This window comes from Myotis myotis, unplaced genomic scaffold (assembly GCF_014108235.1).
Source record: "Myotis myotis isolate mMyoMyo1 unplaced genomic scaffold, mMyoMyo1.p scaffold_m19_p_25, whole genome shotgun sequence".
Taxonomy (NCBI): domain Eukaryota; kingdom Metazoa; phylum Chordata; class Mammalia; order Chiroptera; family Vespertilionidae; genus Myotis; species Myotis myotis.
In genome coordinates, this window is record NW_023416330.1 from 158,322 (window position 1) to 171,066 (window position 12,745).

General features: G+C 56.9%; 1 protein-coding gene across 1 annotated transcript in view; it reads left to right on the forward strand.

Moving 5' to 3' along the window:
* The window catches only part of PTPRN2 (protein tyrosine phosphatase receptor type N2), a gene marked incomplete at its 5' end in the record, with an annotated part of 104,800 nt that overhangs the window by 75,542 nt on the left and 16,513 nt on the right, over positions 1 to 12,745 (forward strand). The window contains 3 exons of the mRNA XM_036356221.1: positions 2,256 to 2,333; positions 8,736 to 8,855; positions 9,915 to 10,081. Coding sequence (XP_036212114.1) covers positions 2,256 to 2,333; positions 8,736 to 8,855; positions 9,915 to 10,081 — 365 coding nt within the window. The remainder of the gene's footprint in view (positions 1 to 2,255; positions 2,334 to 8,735; positions 8,856 to 9,914; positions 10,082 to 12,745) is intronic.

Sequence of the window (12,745 nt, forward strand, 5' to 3'; positions counted from 1 at the left end):
CTGACCGCCCAATGGCCACCCACGGCGGGGGCGGGGCCGGCGAGCAGGTGGGAACAGCTGACCTCTTGGTCCCTTCCCCTGGCCATCAGGCACCGATCACCAGATGGGGAACAGGGAACTGGGGCGGGGGACGGGGCCAGCTGTGGGCAGCTGGGGAAGATGGCCCTGATCACAGGCCAGGCCTAGGGACGGTACCTGCCCATGAATTTCGTGCACCAGGCCTCTAGTATGCATGTAAGATCTTTGGTTAATCTCTTCCTACCCTCTCCCCTCCCCCTTCCCTCTGATTCATCAGTCTGTTCCATGTTTCCATGCCTGTGTGTTGAGCATCTGCCCCCTGGTGGTCAGTGCATGTCATAGCTTCCAGTCGAAAGGTCCACTGGCCCAATAGTCGCTTAGGCCTTCCTATATATAGATTGCCCTTGTACAGCTGAAGGCAGATCACAGGCTGTTCACCTGTGCACTGAAGGTTCATAGGAACGCTCCATGCTGGTGCCTAGGTTCACCCGGCGTCTTCACAGACTCGTCACCCTGTGGACAGTGGGTTCTGCTTCACCTTTTCTGAAAACTCCCGGGGATCCAGGGGTTGAAGGGCATCAGACCTCGTGCTGCCCACATCCCTCCCCTCTCAGGTCTCACAGACACAGGGCCGGGGTCCAAGCAGACTCTCCCTTCTTCCGCGGTCACAGAGCTTCTGGTTGTGAATTTGGCATTTGTACAAATAAAAAGTTTCCCACAAGATGTGGGAAGGTGAGCGAGAACGGAGAAGATGCTGTTCTCCCACCAGGAACCGGAGGCGGGACACACGTCCACCACGCTGAGCTCGTCGGCCGCCTGGAGTGCTTCCCGGAGAAGGGAAGGGGCGTGCCTGCCTCCTCTCATCGCACTTGTCCCGCCCTGGAGATCAAGTGGAATGAGGCTTCTGTCCACATCGTTGTCTGCTGTACTTTCATTCACTGAGGACACCGCGCCCCCCTCCTCCCGCCCGGCTCTGAGGCGCGGCGTTGGCTGCTCACATCGAGTGCCCTTGCCCAGGATGTCGTCTGTCCCACAGAGGGTGCGTGGCACCGCCGTCAGGGCTGTCTTTTGCTCAACGGAGGACTCATTTCCCCACTGAGCCCTCTAGGTGTTCACGGCCTTCTGCGTGGCAACCACGCGATAGCGAGGGGGATGGCGAGTGTCCCATCCTCTATGGTCTTGGGGACAGTAAGTGAAACACCACAACAATTGAGACCTGTGACAAAAGGTGGCCTTATTTACTCTCCTGAAACCAGTTCAGATTTTCACATTTCTCATTTTGAAAGCAACTAAATGCTCATTTGAACATAGTAACAATTCAAAACCGGGCTGCTCTCTAAATTGTTTTGGGCAAAAAAGCACGTTGGGCAGGAGGTGGGCTATGTCACCCCAGCACTGCGCATCGAAAACTCCTGTTCCGTCTGGTGGGGGCAGCTGCTGGGGCCGCCTCCTCCCCAGGACGCCGACCGTGCGTGACTCAGCCGTGCCTGAGCCTTCGTGGTAACAAAACAAGCGCCCCTGTGGGCGGTGGCTCTTTCCGGAGGCATATGCACTGCGTTCATGAATGCTTCCGGGCGGGAGGTGCTTCGCCAGGAGCGGGGCCCTCACTCAACCGGGAGCAGGGCTCACCTCGCACCAGCCTGGGCCCACAGGGCTGACACCGGCTCGTGGCCCGACCCTGACTCTGCACGCACCCTGCTCACGCCAACCGGCTCTGGGATCCGGGGAAAGGCCACCCTGCTGGCAGCCTCACCCTGCAGCCCAGCCTGTGTAGCAGGTTCATTGATTGGCGTCTGAACCTCACTTCTTTTTTCTTTTTAATTCTCACCTGAGGATATCTTTCCATTGATCTTTAGAGAGTGTGGAAGGGAGGGGAGAGACAGAGAGAGAGAAGCATCGATGTGAGAGAGACACATCAATTGATTGCCTCCACATTCACTCCCTGATCAGGGCCAGGGATCAAGCCTGCAACCCAGGTATGTGCCCTTGACCGGAATCGAACCCGGACCCTTCAGTTTGCAGGTCAATGCTCTATCCACTGAGCAACACCAGCAAGGGCTGATCCTCACTGATGATGCTGCTCCTGTCCCCTGCACAGCAGTCAGGAGCGGCCGGCACGGGGCGTGTCCTGGTGGCAGTCGGTACAGGGTGCGTGCGACCAGCACTCCCTGTGGCTGATGTGTGACTTCCTCGTTCGTGACCATTTCCGAGCTCATCACTGTGAACCTGTCTTGCAGATGGACCACGACCCCCGGAGTCCAGCTTACATTGCCGCCCAGGGACCACTGCCCGCCACTGTGGCTGACTTCTGGCAGGTGACTCTTTTTTTATTATTATTGTTTTATTGCTTAAAGTGTTACAGAGAGTATTACATATGTCCCCTTTTTTTTCCCACCCTTGACAATCCCCTGGCCTCCCCACCCCCCAGTGTCTTATGTCCATTGGTTATGCTTATATGCATGCACACAAGTCCTTAGGTTGCTCTCTTACCTCCCTTCCCCCCTTCCTGCCCTCCAACCCTCCCCGGCCTTCCCGCTGTAGTTTGACAGTCTGTTCGAGGCTGCTCTGCCTCTGTATCTATTTTTGTTCATAAGTTTATAATGGTCTCTATTATTCATGAATGAGTGAGATTTTGTGGTATTTTTCCTTCATTGACTGGCTTATTTCACTTAGCATAATGCTCTCCAGTTCCATCCATGCCGTTGCAAATGGTAAGAGTTCCTTCTTTTTTACAGCAGCATAGTATTCCATCGTGTAGATGTACCACAGTTTTCTAATCCATTCATCTACTGACGGGCACTTAGGCTGTTTCCAGATCTTAGCTATGGTGAACTGTGCTGCTATGAACATAGAGGTGCATATGTCCTTTCTGATTGGTGTTTCTGGTTTCTTGGGATATATTCCTAGAATTGGGATCACGGGGTCAAATGGGAGTTTCATTTTTAGTTTTTTGAGGAAACACCATACTGTTCTCCACAGTGACTGCACTAGTCTGGATTCCCACCAGCAGTGCACGAGGGTTCCTTTTTCTCCACATCTTCTCCGGCACTTGTCGTTTGTTGATTTGTTGATGATAGCCAGTCTGACAGGTGCGAGATGGTACCTCATTGTTGTTTTGATTTGCATCTCTCAGATGATTAGTGACTTTGAGCATGTTTTCATATGTCTCTTGGCTTTCTGAATGTCCTCTTTTGAAAGGTGTCTATTTAGGTCCTTTGCCCATTTTTTGATTGGATTGTTTATCTTCCTTTTGTTAAGTTGTATGAGTTCCCTATAAATGTTGGAGATTAAGCCCTTATCGGTGATAACATTGGCAAATATGTTCTCCCATGCGGTGGGCTTTCTTGTTGTTTTGTTGATGGTTTCTTTTGCTGTGCAGAAGCTTTTTATTTTAATGTAGTCCCATTTGTTCATTTTCTCTTTAGTTTCCAATGCCCTAGGAGCTGTATCGGTAAAGAAATTGCTTTGGCATAAGTCTGAGATTTTGTTGCCTTTTGATTCTTCTAGTATTTTTATGGTTTCCCGTCGTACATTTAAGCTCTTTATCCATTTTGAGTTTATTTTTGTGTATGGTGTAAGGTGGTGGTCTAGTTTCATTTTCTTGCATATATCTGTCCAATCTTCCCAACACCATTTATGGAAGAGACTGTCTTGACTCCATTGTATGTTCTTGCCTCCTTTGTCAAATGTTAATTGCGCATATTGGTTTGTGTTGACTTCTGGGTTCTCTATTCTATTCCATTGATCTATATGTCTGTTCTTGTGCCAGTACCAGGCAGTTTTGAGAACAGTGGCTTTGTAATACAGCTTGATATCTGGTATTGAGATCCCACCTACTTTGTTCTTTCTCAGGATTGCCGCAGAGTTTGTTCTAGGTCTATGAAATATGCCATTGGTATTTTAATGGGAAGTGTGTTGAATTTATAGATTGCTTTGGGTAGTATGGACATTTTAATGATGTTGATTCTACCAATCCAAGAACATGGTATGTTCTTCCATCTGTTTATGTCTTCCTCTATCTCTTTTTTCAACGAGGTGACTCATTTTTAATCAGTTATTTTTCTGAAAGTGAGTTCTTACTTTGATTGTGATAACACCTTGGGTGCAATTAAGCCAATTCAAACTTATTTATAGGGTTTGTCAAAAGTTTCATGATTTCAGAATTTATTGGGGGCCTTTAAGATATATATTTTTTGTAATCCTCACCAAGGATATTTTTTCCATTTTTTTTTTTTTTCGACAAAAGTGGAAGGGAGGGAGGGAGGGAGGGAGGGAGAGAGAGAGAGAGGAAGCATCCATGTGAGAATGACAACGTGGCTGGTTGCCTCCCGCACGCGCCAGACCAGGGCCGGGATTGAACCTACAGCCCTCCAGGCTACGGCCGGTGCTCTAACCACTGAACAGCCAGCCAGGTGCCTTTAATGTGTTTATGATCAATTAGGTTTTCAAAACTGAGTCTGAAAAAAAATCCCTTCAAGAGATTTAATGTTTTAAAGACACTTTTTAAAGCCACTTTACAATTTCATTTTTTGAAATACAAAGAAAATTAATCAGTGTTTTATTTTATCAAAATGTCTCTTATCTATTGTTTAATCTTATGATCCTGAGCACTGAGCGGGGCTCGGACGTTGAGAATGAATGTTGACATCAGCCACCCAGAGCAAAGTCGGGGGCCAGGGTCCCCGCCTCCGTTTCCCTCACTGTCTCCGACCCTCTCTACCTTGGGCCTGTAAGTAAGAGGCGAATCGGCTAACCATCAGCCCTCACTCGCCCCATGGCCTGCATGCTTTCCCGCCGCCCGTCAGCCCCCCGACTCTCCGCCTGAAGGAGGGGGTGCTCCGGCCTCACAGGGGGTCCTGGGAAGAGGCCCGGGGTGGCCGCCAGCCCCTGCCTTGTCAGTGTCTGCACATGCAGGCACCTGTCCCTACTTTGTGAGCAAGGTGAGCGACTGTGCGAGCAAATCCTGCAAAAAGGGAAGGCCCTGCACCCCGTGTTCCCTGGATCAAGCGCGACGCCATGGCGCAGGACCCCGAGCTTTGGCGCTAAGACACGCTGCCCCGGGCGGACACTGAGCTTCCTCCGCTCGCACCTGCCCAAGGCGCCCACGGCCCTGGGACAGCCGCTCACGGAGGAAGGCCCACCACGTGCGGAGCCGCTCCTGGGAGGGAGTTTCCCTTCTAGCCTTGCCCCCTGGACCAGCAGCTGCATCAGAGCCTCCCCTGGCGCAGTGAGGGGTCCCCTGGTGCAGTGAGGGGGTCCCTGGAGCAGTGAGGGGTCCCCTGGTGCAGTGAGGGGTCCCTGGTGCAGTGAGGAGGGTCCCTGGTGCAGTGAGGGGTCCCCTGGTGCAGTGAGGGGTCCCCTGGTGCAGTGAGGGGTCCATGGTGCAGTGAGGGGGGTCCCTGGTAAGGTGTGGAGGGTACCTGGTGCAGTGAGGGGATCCCTGGTGCAGTGAGGGGTCCCTGGCACAGTGAGGGGGTCTCTGGCGCAGTGAGGGGGGCCCTGGTGCAATGAGGGGGGTGCGCTGGTGCAATGAGGGGGTTCCCTTGTGCAGTGAGGGGGGCCCCTGGTGCAGTGAGGGGTCCCTGGCGCAGTGAGGGGGTCCCTGGTGCAATGAGGGGGGTGCGCTGGTGCAATGAGGGGGTTCCCTTGTGCAGTGAGGGGGGCCCCTGGTGCAGTGAGGGGTCCCTGGTGCAGTGAGAGAGTCTCTGGCGCAGTGAGGGGTCCCTGGTGCAGTGAGGGAGTCCCTTGTACAGTGAGGGGTCCCTGGTACAGTGACGGGGCCCCCTGTCGCAGTGAAGGGTCCCCTGGTGCAGTGATGGGGCCCCTTGGCACCGTATGGGGTTCCTGGTGCAGTGAGGGGGTCCCTGGTGCAGTGAGGGGGTCCCCTGGTGCAGTGAGAGGTCCCATGGTGTAGTGAGGGGTCCCTGGCACAGTGAGGGGGTCCCCTGGTGCAGTGAGGGGGTCCCCTGGTGCAGTGAGGGGTCCCATGGCGCAGTGAGGGGTCCCTGGCACAGTGAGGGGGTCCCCTGGTGCAGTGAGGGGCCCCTGGCACAGTGAGGGGTCCCTGGCACAGTGTGGAGGGTCCCTGGTGCAGTGAGGGGTCCCTGGTGCAGTGAGGGGGTCCCTGGTGCAGTGAGGGGGTCCCTGGTGCAGTGAGGGGTCCCTGGTGCAGTGAGGGGTCCCTGGTGCAGTGAGGGGGTCCCCTGGTGCAGTGAGGGGTCCCTGGCACAGTGAGGGGTCCCTGGTGCAGTGAGGGGGTCCCTGGCACAGTGAGCAGGTCCCCTGGTGCAGTGAGGGGTCCCTGGCACAGTGATGGGGTCTCTGGTGCAGTGAGGGGGGAGCCCGGAGCAGGGGGGGAGCCCAGAGCAGGGGGGGGGAGCCCCGAACAGGGTGTGGGTGGGGGAGCAGGGAGCAGCGGGGAGCCCTGAGCAGGATGTGTGTGGGGGAGCAGGGAGCAGGGGGGAGCCTGGAGCAGGGAGCAGGGAGCAGGGGGGGAAGCTGGGAGCAGGGTGTGGGTGGGGGAGCAGGGGGCAGAGGGGGACCCCAGAGCAGGGTGGGGAGCAGGGAGCAGGGGGGGAGCCCAGAGCAGGGTGTGGGTGGGGAATTAGGGAGCAGGGGGGGAAGCGGGGAGCAGGGTGTGGTGTCTCGGGCCTCCCCTGTCTCAGCAGCAGGTGCCCCCTGTCTCCCTGGTCCCCCTCTGGGACATCCCTGCTCCGCTGCAGACGCAGGCCCACAGGAGCAGGACCCTGTTCCGTGCCAGGTGCCGGGACAGCACGGGCGGGAGGGTCTGCGTCCCTCAGAGCACCAGGAGCCGTGAGCCTTTTCCCACAGGGGGAGGCGGGTGCCAGTCACTGCCGGTTTGCCCCTCCACTGGCTGCTGGGCCTCGAGCAGGTGCCCCTCTGCCGAGCCGGTGTTGCTACGAGCTCCCTCTCTCTGCCTGTCACCATGAGTGACGGGGCGGGGGGGTAGGTGGGGGGCGTGGGCACAGGCTGTGGCCATAGTGTTCCAGCAGCTGAGAACCTGTGCGGACACTCTCACAGGACCTGTGCCCCCACCGCACCCACGCCGCCGTGTCTGCTGAAGGGGGCACCCTACCCCGCAGTGCTGGCCGAGGGCACCGCGGCTGCCGTCTGTCCGTCTGTGGCTGCCCTCTGCACACACAGTGGCCCGAGAAAAAACATGCCCCGCGGTGCCGTGGGTCACTGCTCCCGTTCGTTTCACTTGGGTTTCATCTTATGCTGCCTTCGGGGAGCCGGGCCTGAGTGGGCGCGCCCGCCCGCGGCGTCCCTGAGCAAGGGGAGGGCTCCCCAGGGCCACTCGGGGGCGGCCGAGCGCTGGGCGATCAGCTACGCCTTGATCGTTGCGTGTTGATTACACTCATAACCTTGCGTTTCTCCTCGTTTCCGTAATGGCTTCAGGGACCTCCGCCTCGCCAAGGCCCGTCGCCGGGTGTGTCGCGGGCCCCACCGCGTGGCCACACGTGCACGAGGCTGTGTGTGGGCCACAGCGTGACTCACCTATATGGGTGGGCTTCTCCGCACACACGTCCGCAGGTTCCATTAAACTCCAACATGAACGGCACACGGAGTGCCCCGAGTGTTGACATCACCGCCACGTAGGAACATAAATCAGTATTAAAAGAGGAGAACATCATGCGGTGTCTGATTTTTATTTATGTTCTTGTAAGTATATTTTTATTGATTTCAGAGGGGAAGGGAGAGGGAGAGAGAGAGACATCAATGATGAGAATCAATGACCGGCTGCCCCCTGCACGCCCCACACTGGGGATCGAGCCGGCAACCAGGCATGTGCCCTGCCCGGGAATCGAACCCTGACCTCTTGGTTCCTAGTTCGACGCTCAGCCAATGAGCCATGCCAGCTGGCCTGATTTTTAGATTATAGTTTGGGGGGGGGGGGAATAATATCATGAAGAGAAAGCCTTTTATATTTGAGATTTGTGGATGTTTTAAGTAACAAGATCCTAATTGGATAGTTTTGGGGGTATTTAAAACAGGCAACACTCCTGCTCAGCTTACGCCTGAGCCTGTGTCCTGTGTGCGAGCTGAGCATGGCCGCTGCAGGAATGGGGCTGGGGGGCCTCGCTGGGATCAGACGCAGAGACGGTCCGGGGGCCGGGGACCCGGCAGCTGGGTGTCTGCTTCCGCTCACGCCCGGTGCCTGCTCCCCACCCCACCCTGACATTGGGTTGGGGGGTGCGTCTTTGGCGATTTTGCTGTGTGCTGTGTGTGTTCGTGTGTTTGCTGGGTCCCGGGGCTGTTTGAAGGCGGTCGTTAGGAATTATCAAATCCGTTTTGAGTGCATTTCCATTGCAGCAGCATTGCTGCCCTCGGGAGAGTGTGGACTTCCCGTGGTGAGACGTGGCTTCTCGCGTCACACGGAATCGGGGCAACCCTGAAGAACGGGCGTGCCGCCCACCGAGCTGCCGTGGGAGGACGCGCCGTTCCCTCCGCTCAGTAGGGCCAGGCCCCGGCGGGGTCTGTGTCTCTTGGTGGGAAGTTTCCTTCAAAGAGCAAAACTGGGCATCGCACGGGCCCCCGAGAACTGAGGGGGCTTTACAGGCACAGATTCGCCGATTCTTTTACTACTTCATGGAACGTGCAGAACCTGAACGCGGGCTCAGAGCCGCGAGCACAGAGCATGTGTCGATGACACGGCTCAGGTCCTGGGAGCGCGTAACCTGGCCTTCCCTCTGCAGATGGTGTGGGAGAGCGGCTGTGTGGTCGTCGTCATGCTGACCCCGCTGGCGGAGAACGGCGTCCGGCAGTGCTACCACTACTGGCCCGACGAGGGCTCCAACCTCTACCACATCTACGAGGTACCGGCCACCATCCCCCTGAAGCCGCACCTGCAGCCAGGTCCCCACAGGGGCCAGCCCCTGGGCCAGGTGTCCCCTGGGCCCCTTGGTCAGTGACACTCAGGCCTCCAACAGGCTGCGCCCTGGGACTCAGACTGGGACTCAGACTGGGACTGGGACTGGGGCTGGGACTGGGGCTGGGGCTGGGACTGGACTAGGGCTGGGACTGGGGCTGGGGCTGGAGCTGGGGCTGGGAACTGGGGCTGGGGCTGGGGACTGAGGCTGGGACTGGGGCTGGGACTGGGGCTGGGACTGGGACTGGGGCCTGGAGTGAATGGCATGGCTCTCACTGTTGACGTTCTAAAATGTACAGCGAGGACGAGGAAGTGGCCTCACGGGTGCTGTGCGCAGCCAGGCTGGGCGAGGCTGTAGGGTCCGCTTCTAGACAGACCTGCCATGGCTCTCGTTGCTTCCTGACCCCCCGCACCAGGGTCCCCACCGCCCTGTTGGCCTTTATATTCGAGGGGGACGTGCTGGCAGCGCACTTCTCTTCCTGGATTTCCAGCCCACGTCCGGGACCAGGACAGAGCCGTAAACTTGGCAGCTAAGCCAGGCCCTCCCTTGGCTCTGCCTTGCATTGAACTCAGAGTGCTCGGTCCCGGGGGAGCCACGTCGGAAGCAGAGAGATGGACCCTGGCTCTCCCTCGTGGCTCCTGGTCACCGAGGGCATCAGCCCCAGCCGACCCCAGGGCCGGGGCCTCGGCTCCTTCAGGCCCGGGATGCCACCTGCCACGGGCGAGCTCGCGTGGACCCACGGCCTTTCTGTTCAAATGGTGATTTTTTCTAGAAGCTTGTATGACTTAGAAATACAAAAGACAACCCCTGGAATGGTTGTGGATTGTAACACATTTTTCCAGTTGTTTGAGCACTATGCCCTCTATGACATCAAAAACCAAAAGCCACAGTTACTTTTTGTACCAACCAGGATGACATTGAGACAGAGGGCCCGGTCTGTGGGCCGCGCGATCTCTGTGTCGCCGACACCTGCCTCCCCTCCCGCCCACCCCCGCTGTCCCACAGGTGAACCTGGTCTCTGAGCACATCTGGTGCGACGACTTCCTCGTGAGGAGCTTCTACCTGAAGAACCTGCAGACCAACGAGACACGCACGGTGACGCAGTTCCACTTCCTGAGCTGGTATGACCAGGGCGTGCCGTCCTCCACGCGGTCCCTCCTGGACTTCCGCAGGTAGGGCCCGGGGCCCCGCGGGGTAGCGCGTGCGCCAGAGGCCGAGGGCAGGCTGCCTGGGCCGCACGCCGCCGCTGTGGGGCGGACCCTCCATTTGATATGCACGTTTTATGTAGGAGAGACGGCAGAGGAAGGATTATGTTGAGTCTATTAATTACAAGAGGCTTTCTTATCTCAGGTGTGAAATCGTGAGGGGGACTTGGTATCTTAGAATTCTAGGAAAAATGGTCTTTCTGTTTTTTAGGGGTTTTTTTAGAATTTTGTTTATTTAATCTTTTCATTGATTTCAGAGAGGGAGGGAGAGGGAGAGAGATGGAAACATCAGTGATGAGAGAGAATCATGGATGGGCTGCCTCCTGCACGCCCCCCGCTGGGGATCGAGCCCACAACCCAGGCACGTGCCTGACCAGGAATGGAACCGTGACCTCCTGGTTCATAGGTCGATGCTGAACCACTGAGCCACGCCGGCCGGCGGTGGTTTCTTAATGACAGCTGACATTCGCGTTGTTTTTGTTAGTTCCGTGGGTACAGCATTGTGGTTAGACAGTTATATAATTTGCAAAGCGACCCTCGGGTGCCTGGTGCCCGCCGTCGCAGTCACTGGTCTCGTCGGCCCTGCTCCCGGGCCGCGCGCATGCGCCTCCTCCAGGCGGTGGAGGCCCCGGAGCGTCCACCTCAGGCTCTCGGCATAAGCCCAGCCTGTTGGTGTGGACACTTGTCTGATTGGGTCTGACAGCCTCACAAGCACGCGTGGGCCCAGGTTCTAAAGTGGGACGCCTTGGCGGGACGCCGGGGTACCGTCGGCACATGACTGTGTGTTTTCAGTGCAATTTTGAAACTGACAGCTTTAAAACATCCAGGCTTTTGTTCACGCTCTAGTCACCCAGGGGGCTGTCTTGCTTGAATGTGCACTAACTGAACGCTGGGAGGGATGTGAGGTTCCATCCCTCCGGCAGGAAGATGTTGACGATGCAAAAAAAAAAAAGCAAAGGTTCCTTGTGCATCAAATGTGATGACAAGAATAGGTGAGCACTGGCTCTGTAACGGTGGTAAATGAACAGTGACAGGGAAGATGAGGCTGAGCACCATCGGTCACTGAGTCCCCAGGTTTGCAGAACCTCAGGTGCTCACCTGCTGGCCTCCTGCCTCCCAAGGAAGTCAGATAACTGACCAGGAAGGGTGTGGCCGGCATCACACAGCCCCCGATGGCTTCCCAGCCTCAGGCTACACCCGGATTCCTTGATTTGTGTGTTAGCAGATTCTTAGGTTCTGGTGTTACTATTTCTCTTGCCTTTTAGTCCACTTTGGAAAAATAAATTTCTTCCTGTGACTAGCTCTTTGGACCCTGTAGCATGTGAGAGCTGGAGGCGAGATGTGCATTTCTTTGTAAGCGTGGCCACAGGTGCGCCCAGCGACCGCTGCCCCCGACCCCTCCTGCAGGGGCGGGACACTGCGAGCCCCAAATGACCACGCAGCCTTCCTCCCCGGCCATCACAGACATCTTCTTAACAGGGACTTATGTCTAAAGACAGGCTATCCAAAATCTTACCTGGGGGTCCTCAGACAGTGGACAATCCTGGCAGGGGGGTGTGGCTGCAGAGAGGGGAGCCCGCTCTCATCGCCTGTGTGTTCATATGTGCATATGGGCCTATTTCTGAGTCCGTGTCTACATATGGAATTAACCACACAGCCCACCGTCTGCACTTTCTGTCAGGAAGGAAGACTGAAAGATCCGACTCTCCAAATCCCCTCTCTCTGGCCCTGGGCGCTCAGGCTTGAGCAGGAGTTGGTCACGTGGAAGGGGGCACACGCCCACACAGTTTTGAAGCCTCGAGAGAATGGAAAGCTGCCCGGGCTGGCCTCGTTGTCTGCACCACAGGCCCGCTGAGGTCGCGCCCGTAGGCACCAGAAGATCGGTGTGACTAAGCGCACCCTCGGGGCGCTGGCCCACACCCAGTGGAGGCTGTGTGATTCTCTGTGCAGATTAGTAAACAGCACCCACATCCCAGGCTCCGGAAGGCGGCTGGAGACTCTGGCCACCCCCACACAGCAAGAGCAAGGTGTTCCCTTCCCGGGAATAGCAGGCAGCTCCCGCCAGGGCGCCAGGCAGGCACCGCGAGGCGTCACTGAGCACCTCTGGAGCCCAGAGGGGCCTATTTGCACCTTGAGGGAAGCTGCTCGGCTCAGAGGTCAGTGGCGTCACAGGCACGGGCTTGGCTCTGACACCCCTCCCTCCTCTCCGGCACGTGCGCTCCCTCACGCTGCTCGCTGTAACTGGACAAACCCTTACTTTGCCAGCTCATTAGCGGTGGCCGGTGTCATTTTTGTGGCGTTGCAGCTAGTAATATGAGCCCAGTTGCATAGTCACAAAAGTGATCATTGGAAACTGTGACTCTACTGCAGGGGCAGTGTGGGGACCCTTTCTGAGCCTCTAACGACCTCTGACCTTGCTTGCTGTTCCTTGCCGTTCGGGGACCGAGGGTTGGTTTGTATCACTAACCCTTCCTCCGAGAAGCCCTCCTGTGTCTCCATGTGCGGCCTCGCTCACTGACACTTGGTTCTGATGGCGTAAAAGGAGGCGGCCTCACATGGCTCGTCTTAGCGGATACTCTGCCTTGTCTTGGGTCGACCAGATGAACGCTTCTGTTGACTGCGCGATGTTGT